Source organism: Rhizoctonia solani, chromosome 11 (assembly GCF_016906535.1).
Source record: "Rhizoctonia solani chromosome 11, complete sequence".
Taxonomy (NCBI): domain Eukaryota; kingdom Fungi; phylum Basidiomycota; class Agaricomycetes; order Cantharellales; family Ceratobasidiaceae; genus Rhizoctonia; species Rhizoctonia solani.
Genome location: NC_057380.1, coordinates 1,129,539 through 1,152,638, shown reverse-complemented (window position 1 = coordinate 1,152,638; position 23,100 = coordinate 1,129,539). Strand labels below are relative to the sequence as shown.

The 23,100-nt window shown below is 47.0% G+C and overlaps 6 protein-coding genes across 6 annotated transcripts; 3 read left to right on the top strand and 3 right to left on the bottom strand.

Moving 5' to 3' along the window:
• Positions 1–2,325: 2,325 nt before the first annotated feature.
• On the bottom strand, positions 2,326–3,769 carry RhiXN_10393 (uncharacterized protein; the record flags this gene model as incomplete). Its single annotated transcript, XM_043330209.1, has 4 exons — positions 2,326–2,883; positions 2,943–3,083; positions 3,141–3,623; positions 3,689–3,769. The coding sequence occupies 4 exons, from the start codon at positions 3,767–3,769 to the stop codon at positions 2,326–2,328; spliced, it is 1,263 nt and encodes a 420-aa protein (XP_043184306.1).
• Positions 3,770–5,788: 2,019 nt separating this feature from the next.
• On the top strand, positions 5,789–7,180 carry RhiXN_10392 (uncharacterized protein; the record flags this gene model as incomplete). Its single annotated transcript, XM_043330208.1, has 1 exon — positions 5,789–7,180. One exon carries the CDS (start codon positions 5,789–5,791, stop codon positions 7,178–7,180), a length of 1,392 nt encoding a protein of 463 aa, XP_043184305.1.
• A 763-nt stretch (positions 7,181–7,943) lies between these two features.
• RhiXN_10391 (uncharacterized protein) lies at positions 7,944–9,490 on the bottom strand (the record flags this gene model as incomplete). The annotated part of the gene is made up of 4 exons (XM_043330207.1): positions 7,944–8,342; positions 8,393–8,533; positions 8,595–9,326; positions 9,392–9,490. 4 exons carry the CDS (start codon positions 9,488–9,490, stop codon positions 7,944–7,946), a joined length of 1,371 nt encoding a protein of 456 aa, XP_043184304.1.
• Positions 9,491–10,634: 1,144 nt separating this feature from the next.
• Positions 10,635–14,258, top strand: RhiXN_10390 (methyltransferase domain protein; the record flags this gene model as incomplete). Its single annotated transcript, XM_043330206.1, has 12 exons — positions 10,635–10,779; positions 10,893–11,121; positions 11,175–11,352; positions 11,414–11,510; positions 11,570–12,004; positions 12,356–12,410; positions 12,468–12,501; positions 12,827–13,037; positions 13,139–13,367; positions 13,418–13,595; positions 13,656–13,752; positions 13,810–14,258. The coding sequence occupies 12 exons, from the start codon at positions 10,635–10,637 to the stop codon at positions 14,256–14,258; spliced, it is 2,337 nt and encodes a 778-aa protein (XP_043184303.1).
• An 86-nt stretch (positions 14,259–14,344) lies between these two features.
• On the bottom strand, positions 14,345–18,299 carry RhiXN_10389 (beta-1,4-D-glucan cellobiohydrolase; the record flags this gene model as incomplete). The annotated part of the gene is made up of 8 exons (XM_043330205.1): positions 14,345–15,343; positions 15,409–15,537; positions 15,590–15,630; positions 15,685–15,702; positions 16,645–16,657; positions 16,714–16,785; positions 16,835–17,635; positions 17,688–18,299. The coding sequence occupies 8 exons, from the start codon at positions 18,297–18,299 to the stop codon at positions 14,345–14,347; spliced, it is 2,685 nt and encodes an 894-aa protein (XP_043184302.1).
• Positions 18,300–20,770: 2,471 nt separating this feature from the next.
• On the top strand, positions 20,771–22,108 carry RhiXN_10388 (laminin domain protein; the record flags this gene model as incomplete). The annotated part of the gene is made up of 9 exons (XM_043330204.1): positions 20,771–20,927; positions 20,978–21,043; positions 21,100–21,140; positions 21,188–21,244; positions 21,306–21,318; positions 21,375–21,440; positions 21,490–21,872; positions 21,929–22,015; positions 22,061–22,108. 9 exons carry the CDS (start codon positions 20,771–20,773, stop codon positions 22,106–22,108), a joined length of 918 nt encoding a protein of 305 aa, XP_043184301.1.
• Positions 22,109–23,100: the final 992 nt, after the last annotated feature.

Genomic DNA, 23,100 nt, shown 5'->3' with positions numbered 1-23,100 from the left:
CTCCGGTCAATTCGCTCGACGACATGAGAACTCACCCTCGATCCAACCTCCGCTTTCATTTCGCTGGGACCCTGGGATTTCCTCCACGATCTCGATAATGACTCTTAATACGTACTATCGAACTCTCCAACCCGTTTCTCAAGGATGAAATATAAAAAAATGTCATGTACCATCTTGACACCCTCGACCTGAGATTCATTTCACGGACCCTGCCCTAATTCGAAATGCATGACAAGCCCCCCCGGACCTGGATACAGACAGGTGGTTGAGTCTTGCCTTGGGTGGAGACCCTGTAGATCAACATCGCTCCCGGAACTCACGAGTTGAAATCGGGGAACGTGACAATAGGCGGTGTCTGGGGGACTTGTATGTTGAGAGAACAGGGTGTGACAACGCGTGACCTATTGACCCGAATGTTTGTGGCAGTCATCGTTTACCGTAATCAATCAAATGCACTCACAAATGTCCAACTCGAGGTTGATTGTCCTAGACGCGAGAAAATCGGGATAGGGGCAATGCAGACGCACTAAAAACAACAACTCTACAACAATAGTAGTTCAATACTCAGATGATTGATGTCGTAGGCTGCTGAAGTGAGGACAATATCATTTTGGTGGTTGTGATATGTTATCTTTGTAGCATGCGGAAGTTGTCCGAGTGAAAATCATATTGACTGGTCCATCGGCCCTCTGGCCCATGGTACACTGTAAACCGCATAGCGATTTAGTGTGCGATAAGCTTCCGATAGAATCGTGAAATGGTGAAGTGGTGCGAGTAGATAAATGTTATCTCGCCCTAGTAATAAAGTGTGCTCGCAACCCTATCTTTTTTGGCCAAAAGCATATTTTGCAGAATTCGAGTAGATTATTGGTAATATATCACCATACGCTAGCCTAGGCAGCCAGTTTTGACTAGGGGGAAGTATTATTGGTCGGTCATTGGTAGCTATATGCGTGTAATCGGCTATTATAGATGTAAGAGTGTCATAGGAACCAGCTCTTCTGAAGTGTTTGTAATGTTTTACACATTGCCCAGAAACATTCACCTTGCCTATCGCATTGATACCAGTATTCAGGACTCAAGCTCGAACTCAAAGTCCACAGTCCTGCGGTCGGGAAATCTCCGTATTCAGTATGAACAAGTTATTTCCAGTTTAAATACTCCAGAACAAAGTACTTAGCCTCAGCTTTACACTGCCCATTGGCAAACTCCTTTTCCGGTGAGGTAATAGATCATTTTCAGGCTATCCTGAATGGACCTATCCATTAAAACTATGATTTATAGACCCGATATACACTCACCTCGGTGTTGACATCCTCGCGTTATCTTTAAAACCTTCTTGTATGATATGGAACACGGCAACTTGTTGCATATCCAGCCTTTCAGCAAACTCATAAACTTGATTCATAATGGGAGCCATCAGAACTCAAGCGCCAGTTTATCAAGTAGGGTCACAATGATATCCACATGCCCCTTGAGAGTGCACATTGCCTGAATAGTCTGCCCCCTCCCTCCATATTTGCCCCCTATAGGCTGGCACGTTTACCATCAAGTTCCCAGAGCTGCAATTAGGTAGTCGATACTGGATACGCATCGCTCCGTTAATGAGGGTCAACGCAAAGCTATCGAGGAGATGCTGCTCAGAAGCATTCCACTTCATTGGTCACAGTTTAACGTTTACTCAATGATATGTACGATGCCCTCTCCCTATAAGTACCCAGGCAGATGTTCTGCGATTGATCGACTCAGTTGGTTACTAGGAGAGCAAGTGATTTCTAACATATAGTCCATTGGAATAGCCTATATGCATATTAGCGACGACAGTCTTTGTCCAACGGATTCCACCTGTTGGTGTTTCAAGTTGAAATTTGGCCATATTTATACTTTCATGCATACTCTCTTGCCGGTTGATAGAAGCATAGGGAAGTACCTATCTCATTCGCTACCCACAGTTATCGGCGTTACAAATAATTTCTGACCAAACCAATATTATAGATGCCTATAGGAAACAATCACGCCAAATTTTACATCTTTAATGCTCACAACACCACCATTCCATTGGCTACCCGCGTTAATATCACTTAACATGTATCTCTTACAGCACCTCAATATCATGATAGTAAATACAGAGCAGGCATTCTGAGCTATGTTACACGATTATACGACCCTTCGTATCAAAAAGCTAACAAGAGAGCAGATGACAAAAAATCACAACAAGGGATTACGAGGTTGGGTCTTTCTTATCCTTTGGAAATCCATATTCATCTCTTTCCACATCTTTCGTATCCCAACCCTGCCCTTCATATTCGCGAGATTGGTGCCCTCCTAGGCCACTTCGCGAACAACCGGGGGAATTACTGCCAAATGCCCCTCGCCTATAAGATCCACACCCCTCCCAAACGGTCCTCCCCCACGAGCAAAGGGTGGACCACCTCGCCCGAATGGGCCAAATGCACCAAATGGACCCATGGGAGGCACCCCAGGAGGCGCCTGTCCCCAGGGTGGTCCGTTCCCCCGTGGAAACCTCCCCTCTCCCCAAGGATTTCTACTCTGCTGACTCCCTCCGGGCCCTTCCCGTACATCCCCACTCGCCCCAAACAAGCCGCTCATAAACCCTTTGAATGCATTTGCGAATCCGCTTACGTCCTCCTCATCTCGAGTTTCCTCCGAGTAAGATAAATGAACGCTGCCGCACCGTGAAGCAATGTGCACGCTAGGGCCTGACCAGCTCGTAAATGGGTCGGGTACGGTGGTAGGAGTCGGACGGTCGTCGTTGGGATTAGCTGAAGAAACCGAAGGAGTTGCTCCGAACCCAACAGCTTGCCAGTCTCCAATAAATGCGCGTGTGGTGTCGGATAAAGTCGAAAACGTGGTCATGCGAGACTAAGAGCAGCCCAGAGATGTGAACAAGTAAGAGAATTTGAAAAAGAAACAAGACATACCTTAATAGAGTCTGATATTTTAATGCTTCCATATTTCGAGCTCGCCGTAACTGCACCCTCGAAAGTGTGTGGAAGCCTAACTCGAACGGAACCGTTTTCCGAGATTGCGAAAATGCGCAAAGGCTGAGGCGCATAAGTTTTCTGTCGCAAGATTCACCGTCAGAGCGTGGATATAATGCAAAAAAGTACGAAGCCTACAATGTCTAAAACAATAGAACCGTTGGATCCCTCGGCTATAATCAAGCCTGTGCGCGGTTGGCCGTCACTTGAAACGACATGTACCTTGGCATTGATACTGCCGTTGTTAGAGCTCAGAAGAAGATTTGGGCGGATAGCATTGGGAGCGGGTAAGATTTCGTCGCGACGTTTGCCTTTCTTCTCCAGCTTTTTCCGTTCCTTCCTGGCTTTCTGGTCCGATTCGTTCCACAAGCCATCGAAACTCTCAATTGATGGGAGCAGAGCATCGGGAATGGGCATGGTAGGGTCAACATACCACGTCCCCTTGATGCTATCGTTAGATCGGCGCTGAACAAGATAGTTACACGGAGGAGGAAGTCCGTGTGGTAATCCAGGATCATAATCACCAGCCGAACTGGCAGGAGGTGATTGAGGGGGAGTAGGGAGTGGCTTTTGGTCGCTTGATATAGTAAAAGCAGAGCTAGGCGCATAGGGGGGTGGACTCTGATATGAAATAAGAAATGGTTATCAATCATAAATGTCGAAAAATGAATCGAGAACAAACCCACCTGGGAACCTACTTCCGAAACTTCATCATGAATTGTTGGCGCGACTTTAGAATCGCTACTTTCAGACCCATCGAGAATCATAGTACTTGTGAATAGCAGGTTGTGGCGGGGCAGACTTAGAATGGATGTGATACGACGATCATGACTCAACTTATAGACATCGATAGCGAGTGCGTGGTTGCTCCGTTACCGAGGCGGTGTGGCTGCGGCACGGCTGCGCGGCACATTTAGAAGATCCAGAAATCCGTATCTGGCAATGGAGATTGCGTTTCGTGCCTGCCCTGCATGTTACACAGTCAATGCAGTGCGAAGGTATTTATGTCTCCGTCAGCGATCGGCATGATGCAGCCTGATTACTAAGCGCCCCGGAATCATCTTGGTGAATACAGCTATGTCCTATCGACAAATGATTGACACAAGATGGATACCATGGTTTAGGGATATTTTTATACTTAGACTCTGATGGCTTCGTGTATTTAATCGAGGTGAAATTAGCATGGAAATAGATATGTACATGTCCGCAAAAATGACCATCGTCAGCTACGAGCGGGGGGTGGGGATCCGGAGCGGAGTGTGCGGATGAGAGCCCGGGCACCAAAACACGAGCAGAAGTCGCGGGTGAATGGCAAAGCCTGACGATAGTCGAGCATGGAGGAGGAACGATGAGAAAACTCTGGAATGAACGACGGTTCGTGAGACAGGGTGTAGAGGCAAGCGGATGGGAAGGTGGGTGGTAAAAGAGGAAAACAAAAGTGTGATGAAGTATCGAATGTGCTATGAAGTAAGCCGATTATTCTCAATCGACAATCACGTGACTAAACTACATCGGAGGCTCTGGCTACGCTACGCCTAAGTCTAGGATCTTACGTCTCCGCAAGCTCCGATCCATAGCCCCTAACTTAAGCCTATAAAGAGAGCTCAAATTAAAGGTCCTCAATTGACATAGTCAATCTGCCTCCCTGAGCGTCTATGAACAAAATCTATCAGTCGTGACCAAAAGGAGCCCTGCTGGCGTCCAGACTCAGTTTATTCAGCTCGAACGTGCACATAATCATAAAAGTCTCAATCGATCAGCAATGTAAGACTGTCCAAGGTGCAGAGTACAATACTTAGAGTTATTACGTGGCTAGGCGTCTAAAAGCTGCGTGGTTTACACGCCTCGTGTTAATCCCTTGAAAAAACCCAATAAGTAGCAATGTCAACTTTCTCTCCAATTAGCATAGCTGCGGGTCGATTGAATAGGCTAACTATAAACAAGCTGAAGATGCTATCAATACGAGGGGTGTACCAGGGCAAAGACGCGCGCTACAGAGGCCCAAAGCAAGGAGATCGGTATATGCATATCATACGGAGGATTCCGATCCGGGTCATGTAAACCATGATGGAGCCGAAGGTTTGGGGAGCCCGTATTTGGAGTCAGAACATACCGATTATCTACATGCACCAGGATGACAGTCGAGGGAGTTTAAGCCGCTAACATGCAAGCCATCGATACAATTGTATCAGAACCCGCGTGAGAACTATGATTTATGCTATTTAATTATTTCAGGGCTCTTAGCTGCATTTTTGACCTGAATAAAGGCAGCTGATATATACCAGACAACATGAATGAGTAAAATGCCTCGGGCAAAACATGCATATACCCCATGATCCTGGGAAGTCTGGGCTCAGGTTAGCAAAAAGGAAGGAGCAGGAATGAGCCGCGTGCAAGTCGGATCTACAATTGCTTTTGAGACATGAGGCAGTTCTTTTTTAGAAATACATTCACACACAAAGACTGCGTTGGGTCAAGGGGGAAATCCATCTATAAAGCTGGAGGGCTCTTAGAATTTGTTCCAGGCACTGAAATCGATCCACCCCCCTTCATCGCATACACATCAGAAGCGCTACTATGCCTCCTAATCACCCCATTGTTTTCAGCTCAAGCTTGGCATCCAAGCAATCGCGTGTGTCTATGGATTTCACCAACACTTGGGGTGAAGGGGGTATGTTCGAATGGTATGGCCGCAGGCGATTGAAATCCGAAAAATCAATTCTTATAAATCGAATGCAAATCCGAATCGACAACGGAAAGCCCCTCATAGATTTGTTCTCGTATTCATGGATGACGACTCGATCGTCCGCTTTGACAGGCGACCAGAAACTAGCAAATTCGGCGCTCTAATTAGCGAAGCGCTTGGGGCTACAGAATGCCGAAAGGCTGGCGATGATTTTTGCCTGCTAATATCGGACGATCTCTCTAAAATCACACAAACTACCTATTGCGAAATAGAAGTAGACCTCAAGGATGCTGAGAAACGTGACCTGCTCTTAGTGTTATCGGCTGCATTTGCTATAGCCAACGATGAAGTAACCAACAAATATAATCTGGCCACATACAATTGCTACTTCTTTTCTTGGACCATAGTTATGGTTGTGGTCAGACATGCTAAACCCTTTGTCCTCCCACCCCTTCAAAAAGTAGTGAATATTCTAGATGAACCGATCGAGGGGCTTGCTTCATCTCTGACAAAGAAGATTGTTGAAGCGTTACTCGAGCTTGTCCTCGACACGATTACCACATTCCGACGAGAGACTGGACATTCCCTCAACAGCGGGCTGAGCAAACGTGAGCTTATGGTCTGGGGGTTGCCAACGAGTACAGTTAGAGTAATGCTCAAAGGATGCCTCAAGATGCGATTAAACCTTGGCCTTGAAAATCGCTTGAAGGAGGTTGTCCATGATCAGCTGCGACAAAATGTGGGGCCATCGCTCGAAAAGATCCTAGTCAATCAACAACTTATCGCTGACAGTGTTCACGAGAAACTATGGGTGGACCAGTTGATGGGGGCGTTTAATAAACCCGTACGAAAGCAATTGCTTGAAATCGTATGGAAGGTCCTTCTGGAGGCACTTGCAACTGGTTACGCGGACATGCACGCAAGCACCAAAAATATCTTCGATCACATAACAACCGATTCGCGGATCGACCCATTTTATCGTCTCAAGTATCGAATACTCGGTGAAAATGTCGTTCAATTCGCTCATGTATGGAATGAAGCGCTAAATGATGCCATCCCGGCGGCGAGTAGTATATTAAGCGAGGAGAACAACGTTAATGGCGTAAATGATTCGGATCCGCCGAACCCTATTCCACCCTTGGATAGCCCAGAAGGTTACGATGAAGAAAAGATGCATAGGGATATGTTTAATAGAGCCTTTCGCGCTGCAGAAAGGGCTGCGCTTAACGCCGCAAAACGTGTCGTCGAAGAAGAAACCACCTCCAGTGCAAAAAACCCAAAGCGCGACGATATGTGGGGAGTTGTATGGAGTAAATGGGATGTTGTTTGGGAGCACGCGCGTACTAGAACGGAGGATAAAGTTATCAAGCTCATCAAGGACACCATGACCGAAATAGTCGAGTTGTTGGTAAAAAATGTTATCTCAGCCATAGGGAACGATGAGGCACAGCCGGTCAATGTGACGGCTCGTTACGAGGTAAGCAAGCACTAATATCGCTACCTTGCAAATTATGATATAACATATGTTTGATTTCATGGGCAGAAACATGGAAGACGTCAAGATAAACTTTTGAGCCTGGAGGCATTTCAGACTAGAATAATGAGCCACGTTCTGTCAGCCTCCAGTCCAATAGCCAGAGCACAAACTGAAGCACACCTCGAGAGTATTCAAACATCTATGGCACGAGCTTGGACAAAATCCAGAGAAACATATAAACCTTGGGATGAGATCAGAGAATTAAGGTGATATTGATACATTTCCCAAATTAACCATCCGAATTCCTGATCATTAAATGCGCATATAGCTTTCCAACTGGTCACAATTAACGATGATTTTGGGTATGATGTGATCTAAGTGTTGGCTATATTTTTACGTCGTTTTATCATGCCCGATACTGGGCTGTATCCAACTTGTTATTCACTACTTCTATTCTGGGCCTCGGTGAATATATGTATGTGTTTATTGATTGTTCGAGAGAGCTATGACGGGCTCGCATTGGCCGTAGATTAATATTATACACGGTAGCTGTTCCAACTCAAACATACAGAGTCCAGACGGCCAAGCCAGAGTCCTCGGATAATGTACAAAAGTGATAACCGACAACATAACATAAACACAAGCTCAGCCAACTATTCTGGCATGGTACATGAAGAGCTCCGGAGGCATACAGACAACAAACTTCAGGGTTCCAAATCGATACCACATTTGTGCAAGTCACCCAGCACACAAAAAGTCCATGGTCGTACTAGATTATCTAATGGGGCCGGGAATGAGACGCTGGTCCAAGACTTCCGGTAGCCCAAGCCATCCTTGGGAGACAAGCCTCTTGATCCATTGGATAGCGATTGATATTAGAATCCGTTCTAGCCTCCCCTTCAGTCCCATCGTTACTAGTTCCAACAATACCGTTATATATGCTCCGCATAGCCTTGGAAAACGTACTTGAAGTATCTTCACCTGTATACGCGATATGGGCCGACCCATCGTGCGCGTAAATATGAACAAGTGGGCCAGTCCAAGTTTTGAATGGGTCCTCGGACTCGAGAGACGAGGAAGAAGCTGCCCCCTTGATGTGACCGAATTGAGCAGATTGCCAGTCACCAAGGTAGCATCGAGCAGTTTTATTAGATATGCTAAAATTCGTGAGGCGTGGCTAAGAGGCTAGTTCAGGTCAAGGTTGTATTAAAATAGCCAATAGCTTACCTTGATCGCGTCGGATATATTTATGCTTCCATCATCAGTAGTCATCCAGATGGCGCCCTCGAATGTGGGTGGGATGCGAACTCGAACCGAGCCATCCATCGATGTAGCAAAGATCCTCAGAGACTGATCAGGAGGACCATTCTGCGGTCATAAGGACAAAATTTAGCGGATGGTATTCAACCAAAGGGTTCAATTCACTCACTATAGTAAGCTTGACGGACCCATCGTTGCTCTCGGCTACAACTGTTACCAACCTTGGAACCCCATCGCTAGAAGATATGTTGACCTCGGCCTGGACACTACCATTCTTCGAAGCAAGCATCAAGTGGGGCATGACACCTTCATTGGCTAGTTTGGGAGGTTGATATAGTTCGTTTGATTTCTTTCGCCCCCATCTGCAACCCTCATGCTTCTTGCGCTCCTTCTCTCGAACCTTTTGCGATTTCTTGTCCATCTCGTTCCAAAATCCATAAAACTCGGAAACGTGTGGGCGTAGGCTCTCTGGGACTGGGAGACCGGTGTCTAGATTCCAGACGCCTTTGATACTGGCATTGCGCCTGTGTTCGGATAAGAAATTACAACTTTGAGATTCGATGCGTGGCGAGGGCTCGGAATCCATCGACGGAGAGAGGTGAGGGTGTTGGCTCGGAGACCTAGGCGGGGAAGAGAACGTTGAATCAGGACGTCGTTGAAGACGTGGTTGGGCTCGAGTTAATTGCATCTGAGAAGGATGGGTTGGTGGGGGTGGGGATGAATGTAAAGCCGGAACGGGCCGTGGTGAATCGAGCAGGTTTCGCGGTTCACTCTGTGATGATCCCGAACGGGCCTTGGTTGGTTGGGGAGCGGAATTGACTCGCCGTGACGCGGGCGTAGGATTCGACAATATTGAAGGCCCGGCCTCGGAATATGGAGGGGGTTCTTGGGATAATACAGACTATTGTAGATTGTTGATAGTAAGTTTCAGAAGACCGACGATGTTTATGAGCAACATTTTCTTACTTGTGCATCACTTGACCCATGGCCAGGGTTTGAATTCAATCCATATTCGCGGACGACAGAGCCGGAAGGGCTATCGCTGGACTTCTCTGGTACAATCATTGAGTACTATGGTGGAGCAATCTCAGTGAACGAGAGACAATGGCAACTGTGGGAGGTTTATGACTGGCCCCACGAGCATCTGATGGGCAGCCGAGGCGATGCAGGAGCGCCATCTCGCGGTAGCTATTCGCTGTGCTCATTGGCTGAGACTTAGTTGTGGACCAGGGGCAGTGTTTCGAAGCCTCAGCCGTAAGCTGCGGATCAACATAATCCCACGTGACATAAAACCGCCCCAGACCAATACTAGTGACGTACTTGCAACGTTCACAGCGGTGTGCTAGATTAAAATTCATATAAATCAGCTATGATCTGTCTACACACCGATCTATGGTGCTCTCTATAGTGTCTCTTTCGTAGACATATTGTGCAAACAGAAAACACAATTCTAATATCAACTATTCCCTCGGGTACATGGATATCATCAAACTGAGGCACTGCTGCCGCTGCGGCGACTGATACACTGCTGCTAATCACCCAATTCATTCTCGGTCAGAAACTTTATCGTCGGCACTTTGAACGTGGATTCACTCTGCGACCTCTCGATCGAGATGAGACTGCCCGTGAACGGAATTAGTTATTCACAGTAACTGCCATGGCAATGCTATGAAAGCAAGCTATTTTAATACCTCGGCGCTGTAGATCTCGACAAAATGAGCGATGGTTAGTTATCCCGTTTGTATGAACTTTTATTGACGCGTTGACTACTATCAGCAGGGCTTTCCAATGCACTCGGGTAGAAACTGTGCAACTCGATGACTTTCCTTCTAAAGGCAACTTGGCTCATCAAGTGTAGATCCCAGAGCGTTTATTGGCCCGTCTTTAACTGACGACCAACGTTTGTTGCATAGATAATTGAATGGTAAATATCGCTAGAAGATTAGTGTCTGCGGAGTGCCCGCGCATTACTTGATGGGGGTGCGCAAGTTTTGAAATATCGCAATCAAACCGGATTATTGAGATACATTCCCCCCTCGATCGTGATCGAAGTGGCTCCTGAAGTGTTTACGGTCAAGTCTTCGACTACAAGCAGCTGCTCCTATAAAAACACCATACGTCTCCCATTTTTTCTATCCACTGCTAAGCCACTTCTTTCCCGAACTCATACATTTGCCTTTCCTCACCGCCAACTCGTTGGACTTCAACAATGAACCTTTTCGAAAATACGGCTACAATTTATCATGTCACAGATACTCAATTCGAGTCGGAAGCCGGGACCGATTCGGATGCCATTGTATCTGAAGCCTCAAGCTGTCAGACCATGAGCACACTTAGTAGCGGTGAAGTAGCTGGTACGTCTGGAACCTCTATCATTCAACCAACCATGCTATCAGGCTATGCATTCTCCCTGGTCCACTTCTAAAATCGACCACTGGGTTACTTGCTGAACCCTGTTACCTAACAGAATACTTTCACGATCGCTTTGGTTATACTTATATGGTCGATGAAAACGTCCCAGTTGTGTTTCCAACCGACTCACTTGCCGACCGTTTGGATGTGCTCGTTCACATGATAATACGTCATTGCCAAGGGGGTAAGATGATACCATCTGCTGGCCACGAGCTGCTTGCACAAGGCGGGTTGGACGGGGGCGGAGCTAAAGTGCTGGACCTTCCTACGAATAGCGGTACTTGGTAAATACTCCCGCTTTATTCGTATTACAACAACTAAATGCTCGTACGTGCAGGGTCCAGGAGATAGCTGAGATCTATCCGTCAGCGGATTTTGTCTCGATGGACGTGAAACCACTCGCCCCGCATGTCCCTCACCCGAGAATCAAATATGAAGTCTATAATTTGTATGCTGGAATCTGCGAGCCAGACGCATCTTTTGATCTAGTACACGCAAGAATCTGCGTCACGCTGGTGAGTGGACTATTTGATACAATTGCAGGCATAAAATAATGAAGTTTGATAAATCAATCAGACCAAGGATTATAAATTCTTGATGCGGGAGATGCACCGCGTGCTAAAACCAGGCGGTTTACTTATCATTAGTGAGATACCTTCCCAGGCATACGAAGGTTAGTTGTATTCCTTCTTTGCCCACTAATCCTGTGTTCTAAGATATGATTCTCACTAGTGGAGAGCCCCTCTGAACCTCTTCATTCATCCCCGCTCCGCGTCAAGGCTATCGGTCTAATAAGAACTAGTCTCGCTTCCCAGGGCGTCGACCTGAATTCATGGGACGAAATGAGCGATCGCCTTAGTCCTGGTCATCCTATGTGGAACAACGCGAGCTTGGATGCGAAAAATGAAAACCAGGCAGCCGTCCGGGGGTTTTATAACGTCACCACATTCACACACCTCATACCAAACGGGCCGTGGTCGGCAGATGGGGGCCAACGGGTGCTTGGTGCGCTTGCCAAGGTGTTATTCAAGCAGACTTGGAAGTCCCTACTTCCAACGATGCAAATGATGGGCGTACCCCAAACAGAAGCGGAGGCGTTTGTGGAAAAGTTGTTGGAGGAAGTGGACGATCCCAAATACCGATCCTATGCCAAATACAAACTGTGGTGTTCGAGGAAGATTTAGGTTGTCAAGCTACGTTGTTGTTGAGTACCTTGTGTCCAATCTTGAAAATATGATCAACTCCCTTTGGTTAGCGTTCATCTGTACCTCAAATAGAAAACTTCCAATCAATCAATGGGCTGGTGTGTGTAGCTGCCAAAGAGTGTATTAGCGCGCTCTGGGCACTATATTTATCTATATAGCCCTCGCCATGATCTTCACTCCACTTTCGTTCGGCGTAAAACCATGACAGTTTCATGGGCCACATTTGACTACCGGCCCTGTAATGATATTAACTTTATCAGATTCACAGTTTGTTCACCATTTGCATTTCATTTGTGGCTGGGTTTGTCGTCAGTGCTGATCTTCTCTATGCTGATCGCGGCATACCGCGGCTCGCTCCTAATTGCTAAGTAAGTAAATCTCCCTAATCCCTTCACCTCTTTACTTCATTCGAAATCGTTATCCAGAATATTTTTGAGAACTGGGCCATGCCCCTGGATGGTACGTGAATGGTTTTCGAAATACAAGCGATTGATGAAAATACCTTGTCTGTTGTAGATTCAGGGAATCTTCACAGGTATCTGGGGTCCTTCTCATCGCTCTTGCACTTGGCCATAGTAGCGCCAAATAAATCTCGACTCTTTGGTGGAGAAAATAGGCTTGGGTCTTCGTTGGATACCCGATGCAAATCGGTGTTGCAACCAGTTGGGCTGACATCAATGAGCTATGTATCCCTAGTTGATGTTCGGTTGGGTAGGGACGTTGATCATTTCGGCCGTGGCTGCCGTTTCATGGATACTCTCTTTTGACTATTTAACCCCCATAGATCTCGCTGTTTTGCCTTGACTATCGCTCTGCTCTCCCTACAATGCCGCTTCCAGACAACTCGCAAGAAGAGGCTGCGCCCGTTTACCTTGTTACCGACAATGATCACGATAATTATGATGATGAATTTGCGGAGGTCAGATCAGAAGCAATGACCTCTGAGAGCTCGAGTGCGCGGACCATGAGTACACTAAGCACGGGAGAAGTTGCGAGTACGTTGCGTATTGCCTCTGACCATTGTCTATCTGGTCTACCCGATAGCTTTACTCCCGGCCATGATGCCTGTTTTTCAAGCTAACTATTCCATTTGTAGATTATTTCAAAACGCTTCACGGGTTTACTTATGTAACCGACGACAATATTCCACTCGCCTTTCCAACTGACGCTGTAGCCGAAAGGATAAATGTTGTATTCAATATCATCACACGATTGAGTCAAGGAGGCAAAAACGTTCCAGCCATCGCCGAGGAACTGTTGATCGCTGGCGGTTTAGATGGGACAGGCGCCCGGGTGCTAAGCTTGGTCACAAACAGTGGCGTCTGGTACGCCACACTCTAATAAATAAGCTTGGCAAAATACTTACCATTAGCAGGGCGTACGAGGTAGCGAGCACTTATCCTAGCACTGAGATCGTGTCAATAGACGTGAAACCATTGACGGCGCTTGTTCCCCATGAAAGGATCAAGTTTGAAGTGTACGATATATACGCTGGCATTGCCGAACCTGATGCCAGCTTCGACTTAGTACATGCAAGGCAATGCGTTACCATGGTACGCTCACCACACACGAACGCGGATCTTGCTCATGGCCAGTCATCTTGTCATATTTAGTTTAAAGATTATAACTTCATGCTTCGCGAAATGCATAGAGTTCTCAAACCCGGTGGATTACTAGTAATCGGAGAGATGCCTTCGCAAAGTTACGAAGGTATTTGAAAAGTGATTATCGGCTGAGTCTGAATCTAACCTCTGATGTTTGCCGCAGCAAGCAACCCAAGTATACCTCTGCGCACTTCACCTATGCGTACAGAAGCCATTCGCTTGATGCGAAAGGCCCATACGGCCCAAGGAATCGATCTCGCGGCCTGGGATGATATGGCCTACCGCCTTGATCCAGGTCACCCAATGTGGGAAAACCAAAACTCAGATCTCAAGACTACCGTATCTTCTGTTCGCGGCTTTCGAACAATAACTACATCCACTTACCTTATACCTAATGGACCTTGGTCGAACGAAGAGACTCAGCGGGTGATTGGTTCCATGGGCAAGTTGATCTTCGAGAAAGCTTGGAAAGCTCTTCCTCCAATGTTGCGAATGATGGGCATGAACGAAAGCAATGCAGCTGAGTTTCTATCTAGATTAGAGGCAGAGGTTCAGAACCCGAATTACCGATCTTATGCTAAATACAAAATATGGTGTGCTAGGAGGATATGAGTAGAAATGTCCTGTGTTTTAGGCTGTTCCATAGCCAGTATTATATTCGAATATTATTACATGTATCATTGTATATTGAGTAAAAATCAGATGGAAATCATTCCAATAATGGAATTTACAGTGATTGAATCGCCAACAATACAATCAAAGTCAATCCTGACGCTTGGACGGAAGAGCATACAACAAGTCGACCCTCCAAAATGAAACATCCCTATGTCCTGACCTTTTGTTACCCTATCCCCCGGCTTCACTTGCAAATCACAGGTAGAGATTTCGGCCATCCCCACAGCCATGAAACACATTAGCCCGATGTGGCGATTGTCCGACTCGATAAATACTAAAACTCTGGTTGAGACGGCGGTAAGGAACTGTTGTGATGTGATAGGGTCAATCCGTGAGCCATTTGTGACTTGAGGCGATTGCGAAAAATAAACTCCAGGTATCATCCTCGTCTTGATAACGCGGCCATTGGTTGGACTGTGCCATCGATGGTAGTCAAATGCACGCAGGTAGCACTGTATTATAGTTCCTCCTACGAATAAATTGGTGAAGGGATCGTCGTGAAACATGTCACGAAGGGAATATGGCTGCCCTTTGAGCCAAAAGCTGTCACGTTCCTTGACGTTATTGGAAATACAGTACACCGTTGATTCACATGCACTATTGATTACCCCATTGTCCTCCAGGCATTCGACAGGACGTGCTCCGGGACGAAGTTGTCGAGTAAAATAGTCATCCCAAGATTGAAATCCACAGTAAGGAGCATTTGGGTCACACAAGTAGGTTTCGAAGAAGTTTGGCATATCTTCAAGAGCCATAGGGCCAAACCATCCGCCTGTGTCATCAGTAAGAACCAACCGGGACATAGGCGAGGAAAGGAAATCGGCCCAGACATCAAATATCTTGCTGAATTGAAGATTTACCAGGGGATTGGCGAGAGTAGCGAGTCCAGCAGGGGTGCACATAACTTTATCCAGTATACAGTATATGCCAAAGGCAGCATACTCCCCCAGCCCTCTTTCATATCGGGGAGCCCGTTGAATAGCATAGTTAATGCCCTGTAACATTTCTTTGTAATCTCTCGCCTGTTCAATGGCTCTATCCCTCAATACATGTACGTTCAAAGGAGGATGGTTTGATGCAAACTTACACTTGATACCCCAGGTAGATCACGCGCTTGCTGAAACATTTCCGTGAAACCGTGATAGACGCTTTCGTCACTTTCAATCAGAACTTGAAATTCGTTGATTACAGGGAGCCAGTTGGAGCTGTCCAGCTCCTGCGCAAAATATTATAAATTTATCACGATCAAATGATAACGTGTGACTTACCTTGTAGGGAAGAGTACGGCCTTGAGACTCGGGGCTCATGCCTTCAGAAGTACATGTGAGTTTCGGTGAAGTTTGCACAAAACAACGATGCATACAGTCAGCTACAGACGAGTCTGTAGAGTATTCAAAAACCATTATATAAGGCAAGTTGAGGGGTGGTAAGTGAATGATGAACGCAGGGAAGGGAGGTATCCTGCTCTCCTATCTAAATAGTAAAACGTCCCAAGAATGTGGTAGACAGGATGTCAACATGACACCCTATTGACAGCGATCTTGGAAGGGTTTACGTCAACTCTGCGTTTGCTGAGAATACTAGGGCTCAAACAAGAAGACAATCTTTCGCATAAAAGGTAGACCAAAATCAATTAGGTAAAGCGAAATTTTGTGGTAGGTTTCGTAGTAGATTTAAGTAATCAAATCCAGCGTACGGAAGGCCTACCATCCTTTTAGAAATATGCCACAATTGAGTATTAATAGTCATACTATAGTGAGATCAGGTTTGTATAAATGGAGTAGTGTATGTGCATAAACAACGTAGGTTGTTCTTCAATGTCTGATACCTGTAGAGGATCCTACTTGGAGCTGTGTTATGAACCCGAGTCACCGAGACGCGAGTGGGACTTACGGGTGGCCATCCCGGTAATAAACGTATGGATTAGGCGTGTATATAGGCATACGAGTGCATGACGCCTACGATCCGGGGAAAATAAGCGTATGCATGGGAATGTCCATCTGCATGCAAGACATAGCAGACGACAGGGAATAGTTGTGATCACGTGCAATGGCTTGGCCTGCTCCGGACCACAACCCTCAACCATGTCTGAAATAAATTTACTTAACAGTTCGTGTATCATTGGACCAGAATAAGGCCGTGTAATCAAATCGAGCTCTCAGCAGTGAGATTCGGCATGAGCGAGAAGAGAAATCAAATCAAATTCACGTTATGTACCCTACAAATGAAATCGGTTCATCCATGTGTTTGTGCGCGGTAGGACCCTATCTAAGTGCTCAGGGAAGGCACTGGGAGTACCATTGATTGGAAACCTTGCAAGTACCGGATGCGCAGGTCTATGGAGATTATGGTTTAGTACACAGATTAATTGGTCAGTATTGCATTAACTCACAGTGGGGCCAGTCCAGCCCTCGCCACCGCACTGCCCGTAAAGAGGAGCAGAGCCGCTTGGGCTGGTCGGCGACTAAATCAAAAGTCAGAACAAATGCCAAGTATTGAAGTGAGATACTCACAGGATTGGACGCAGTGGTGGTGGTGGTGGTGGGAGGGGCAGGGTTGGTTGGAGTAGAGCCTGTGCCGTAGGTCGTGCCAATGTCACCAAACTTGATGTTCGAGAACGTCACAGATGCGTTAGGCGACTGAGCCTCTACATCCTTCGGGTCTCCAGATGTCGTCGCGCACGTACCGCGAGGAACACCAACTTGCGTCGCTGGTCGGTCAAGAGGGTAGTTGCTGTCAAGCCAGAGCATGTGCGCCGCGTGGTCGTCCCACAGCGACATCACCAGTACGTGTCCGTTCTGGAACGACTTGTCCATCGTAGCCATGCCGCCGTGTTGTGCGTATGCGTTCGTATCCTGGAACACCGTCTTTTGCGCAGCGCAGAATTGGTCAGTGATCGAGTCGTATTGGGTAAGGCCAGAGATAGTCGACTTGGTGTTCTGGGTCACCTGCCCATTCTGCACGTACAGACGCCGAATCTCCACGAGCTTGCCGTTGGCGGTGTTGTCATTAGTGATGAACTGAGTCACGACAGTGATCTTCTTGTTGGTGTCTACAACCTTGCCCGGTCCGTACAAATTCTTGTCACCCATGCGGAACGGGTTCCAGTCGCATCCCGGCTGGTCGCAGTAGTCGGCGCACTGAGAGGTCGTGCTGTCGCAGCGAGCCTGGCCGGTAGGAGTGCAAGGGTGAGGGGTGTATGCGTTGGCAATCGAGTTGGCCTCCCAGATGTCCATCTCGTTACAGCATGAGCCGTACTTGCCCTTGCCGGAGTTGGGGTCGGTCGTCGAGCCAGTCCAGTCTACGACGTTACCCTACGAGAAGAGCATGTTAGACCGAGCTTTGTCACTGCAGTAAAGCACCTACCTCGCCGTTAATGAACTTGATGTCCCGAGCGCATTGAGCGTCGCAGTACCCAGTTCCGTACTTCGCACCCGCCTTGTTGTTCGGGAACCTCGCAGTGCCACCGTCAGCGTCCATCTCCACAAAGTACAGCGCCCCGTTCAGCCCGCATGGTAGCTTCGACACGTCCACATCGAAAGTGAACTCCTGGTTCTTCAGCTTGAACATCTCATACTTCGTGTCGTCGGACGCCATGAGGTACACACGAGACCCAACATTCTTGTTTGCGCTTTGTGTCACGAACTTCAGGGTCAGGGCATCGCCAGAGGTCGTGATACCGTAGGTGCCGGGGTAGTCAGCGCCTTCAAGCGCAGTTCTTAGCGCATGTTGCACCGTCGGGGCAGAGTGTCTTGTCCCAGGTCTGGCCGGTGTAGCAGTTGGTGTAACCGGACGTTCCATGAACCCAGCGCCAGTTAGCGTCGAGCACGACCTTGCCTTGAGACTGGGTGACGCAGCCGCCGGACTTGGTGCACTTGGACCAGGGAAGAGCCGGATGGACCTCAGGCTTGGATGTGCCGACCTGCTGGCGCGAACAGCGGCAAGATAGAGAGATATGAGAGCGAGAGTACAGTACATAGCGAATGTAGTTGACTGCCGAGGGATGAACCGATGGAGAGTGAAGGTGAGAGCAAGTGTCTTTTAACAGACAGCTACGGAAAATTCGCGGTATGTAAAAATGCGCCTATATTGAACGGATTACCAGCTGTAGGACAACTGAGTGAGAGTAGATGACCTGGACAATAGAACATTGAAGGCCGCGGGCGAGAAACTGTAGTTGCGGCGACAGTGGACGCGTTTTGCACCAATCAACTTTAGCCCTCTCACCGAGGAGATTCCGACGATTCTCTGGTGATTCTGGCTCGTGATACCAGAGTCAGGCATGAGCGGTATCTGGGAAATATGACTAGAATTAGGATATGGTGTTGTGATTGACCCCAAGGCCAAATCTGACTTCGGGTGCAAAAATCGTTTAGCGCATCCCACCAATAAAGCGATCGTGCGCGGCTGTCGCATTAAGTTTGTCCGACGGGCTACCGAATATAATATCCCAAAGCTAGGTGGGCCCGGTGAGCATGGGCCATGTGCCAGTCGGGGGAGTATCATGTGGCTCAGGCAATTTATATTGATAATCGTGGATTCGCTAATTGGTCTTTCCAGCAAACGTTAGTAGAGACTAGACCTTCGGGCCGAGGTGGAATTTTCTTCCCTGTTTGGGTATTGGAAGCAGGATATATGGTCTTGAATTCAATGCACCAGCAGCTTGGAAATGGGCGTTCTGTCTACACAAATAACGTGGGGAAGGCGCAGATAAATAGACGAAAGAGGAAAAGGCGAAGTCAATCACATAGGCCCCTAATTAAAAGTTGTCTTTTGGTTAGCCGGTGCTGTAGTGAATGCGCGGGAACTACGGAGACCGTCTGCCTACAGGCGGAACAAAGAAACGAGGGACGACAAAGCGTAAGCTTTAGAAGCGATCAGCTGATTCGTTTAGGCACATGGTTTTAATGAGGAATCACTGTTCGCGGTACCGAACTCATGGTCGAGTAAAGTATATGAACGAATAGATAGATTTGTATGTACACGGAGAAGGTAATGATTACTTTAAATATATGACCTTTGTAGGGTAATCGAGATACCTACCTAGAGGGTAAAAGCAATTGCATGAGGGAGTTCCGAAACCAAGTAGGAACGGTGGGCGGCCGGAGATGCCAAGGGGGAAGACATTACCGAAATTGGAAGATTACGCGCGAGGCGTATTGATACTACTATCTTTCGCGTGGATCCAATTTACAGGAAACTTTAATAGCGTAGTCGTGTGACCATCGTGGATGGGCAAGGGAATCTTTCCATTCATACCCACTCAGCAGACTCATGCGAGTGCGCACAACGATATATATACCACTGTGATGTGCTTGCAACCATTTGCTGCCCTTGACTTAAAGGAGCCACCCAAAAGGGGATTCCAGCTGGTGGGAAGTATAAATGCAGAAGACTTGCATCTGAAATATAGCTTGCGGCCCGGTTGTGCCGCCAGGCGCCTGAACAAAATTACATCTTTGGGCCCCGGAACTCACCCGTCGCTCGCCAATCAGTACATCTCCAGGGTCCCAAACTAGGAACGGGCCGCTACGGGACCATTGGCCTTGCTTCGTTTTGTACATTAAACTGTATCTACTCACTCCGCCAGTTACAGTAGGAGACTTAATGCTAGTCCTGTCCGTTGTTCACTCCGGTCATGTGGATGTAGGATCTTTGTGGTACACAATAGAGTGTGGTTATAATCGACGTGTAGACAATATTGATACAAAATCCTTTGGAGGCCTTCCCCGTTCCAGCTTCATCATTTTTGAACAATCTTATTCTTCCAGAGTTGACATGAGGTTTGTTTCAGGCCATTAACATGTTGCTATTATTTAATTTCAATATTGAAAGGGTTGCAAGCGAATATAATTGACCGCTCGCAGATTGAGGCCATCACATGTCATTACGTTTCATACAACATAACAAGTGGCACGAGCCCTTGATCTCGGACGCGACCCCCAACCCTTGTTATGGTCGATCACGACTGATACCCTCCTGGACAGTTTTATTGTCCACCCGAAATGCCGGATTATCTTAAAGATGTATACAATATAAAGCCATTTATTGGAGTGCCCAGCGATGCTGAGGTGATCGGAATTCATAATGTTGTACATGCGGCCAGAAATATATCGGAAGGCGAGTATACGATGGATTGTTACACGAAATCTGGAGTAAACTTACTTCACATATATTGCTGTGGACTTGGATTCGTTTTGATAACTAACAACACCTTAAAATATTTTGCAGAAGCCTTTTGCTTCAATACGCTGCTGATTTGTAAAACGTTTATGTAGCAAACAAATTTAATTTCTATTACGAGCACATGGGCCTCGCCTAATTAAACCCGTCCAAGTAGACGCATAGCATAGACCAAGCCAAGGTGGCTGCACGTGCACGTGACCAACCCGACCTTAAATATTGTGGCAAGATTTAGCCACCCGCCTCTATCCAACCACCATCTAACAATGACCTGTTACCCAGCAGAAGAAGTATGCGAGCCACCAGTGCTGCCTCCCTACCTCAAGGCTATATGTGATCTACAGCCTATTGTGGGTGTTCCGAGCGACGAGGAAATCATTGGAGTTCATGCTGTTGTTCGGGTGGCAAATCAAGTAGTTAACGGTGGGTCAACCCATTGGCAGCCTATTTTTTCTCACTGACCCTTCTTTCAGTACCAGACATATGCGATTCAATGCTCCTTGCTGGACTATCAGAGCATTTATTCGATGTTCAGATGGGTAAGCATCCACTAGGTTGATAATGCGATCTGTTAACAACCATGTTAAATACGTAGCCAAATACCGAAGCAAGCATTCAAAGAAGCTCTCCCTGGCGGTAAGCTCAGAATCAGCATCTACTCAAGTGATCTAATCATTTAACAGGGTACCATATACATACCTCCACAACTTCCACCTCATCTACCGCGTCAACTTGAAATTGTATCTGGTATTCCATCTAGAGAAGAAATAATCAAGGTTCAACGCATCATAAAAATATCAGAAGTATACCGAAGGTATGAGTCTGATCTATTTCAGACCATAATGTTGAGCTGAACTTCCCTCGTCGCAGTTCCGTCAATGTTTGATCCGCAATTAGATGCTGAGTTGAGCCAGCACCTATTTGATTTGCAGATGGGTAAGTGCTTTTTTAGATGGGATTATTGTCAAATAATTTGTCCATATAGCCAAGTACATGGAGCGCCGTGTTTCAGGCCAGATTAATCACGCGCATCCCGGAACCAGTACTTCCCAGTTCATCGTTTCTGCTCCGGCATTTCAGGAATCAAACAGCAAGGGGCCAACCTTAAACGACCACAACAGGACGGGGAATGATTTTGCTCAAGAGTATCGACAAACTCAAGCAACACTTGAGACTCAAATCTGTCACGCTATGCAACAATCGAACCGACTTGCCAAACAAGCCAACCAACTTACGGAACGATCTAACTGGCTGGCAGAGCAATCCAATAGACTGGTGGAGCAATCTAACAGGCCAGTGGAAAAGTTGGGAGATGCTCTAGAAAAAATTAACAAGGTATTGGTTGGGATCCAGCATGCCATAGTTCGGGTGAGTATTCCGAAATCCAACTGGAGGACACAGTAGAATATTAATTATGGGAATAGAGCCATAAGGGAAACACAATCAGCGCTCTTGATTGCTTAGTCAATGAGATCGGAGAGACGCCAGGGATTAGTCGTGTGGTAGACGAGGTGAGTTTTCTTCTCAAACTGGGTTTATGTATACTAAAGGCAAAGCAAGACGAGTATCAGTTGGTTGTCGGCATGCCAAAGCGGAGAGCCTGATTGCCATCTTCCAGTTGTGATAGATGGAATTGCTCAAGATGTGTACATTGACGATCTTTGGTTAGGCGACCTTCTTTATTTTTACGGAATTGGTGAAGGGTTATGCAAGAGCAAAACGAGCATTAAGCTTAAGCCTGGGGTGGAAGCGGACGCCCGGCAAAGGCTAAGCAAGTATCTGTCTTCATGTCTTGGTTGATCAAAGCTTTACTTAAATAATGTTTACATTGAATTTGAATTTATGCACGGGCGCCCGAAATGATTCGCAAAGAAGTCTCTACCAATCCAATCAAACACGATGGGTAACCTCGATCAATCAAATGTGGAATATTAGCGTTTGACCAACATAACGTCAATCCAATTGTGTATCGTGTGGGCTAGTCTGAGGGAGTAGAATATAGCTATTTGGTGTGGCCTAGAGCCAGCGGCTCAGAGGAGTCACAGCGTAGACTTATTCTTCAGGGGAGTCGCGCTTGCTTCTGAGGCCATCCGTCATCACATGGCTGTCATTGAACCAGGAACCACCCATGCCACCAGAGATTCACGCGATCTTTTCTTTTTTTCCCATCCACCACTCTATTATGTGGCTGGGAGGTGTAGCCACCCAGCCCAAGAACATCCCTCGCGTCTCGGTAGCCCGGCCTCCCCTGTTGGCGTTGCTGACTCGGGCGGCCCCCTCTCCCTAACATCACCCTCCCAGCCGATATCGCCATTTATTGTATTTAATCTACAATACTTGTGTGGATTGACTACATAAAGCCTCCATTCGGCACCTCCCTCGAGCCGATGACACCAAATAAGCTACACATCTGCGCTCAATCGGTATCATATTGAGCATAATCCCCCTCTTTATATTAACAATAAGCATAACTCATATCATTCCCTGACTGCCGCACCAGCCCAAGGTCAAGGTAAGACTTTGACGTTGGCCGCGGTATGTTTCATGTAACGTAACGAACGCCACCCAAAGTTGATCACCAAACCCTTGCCATGGT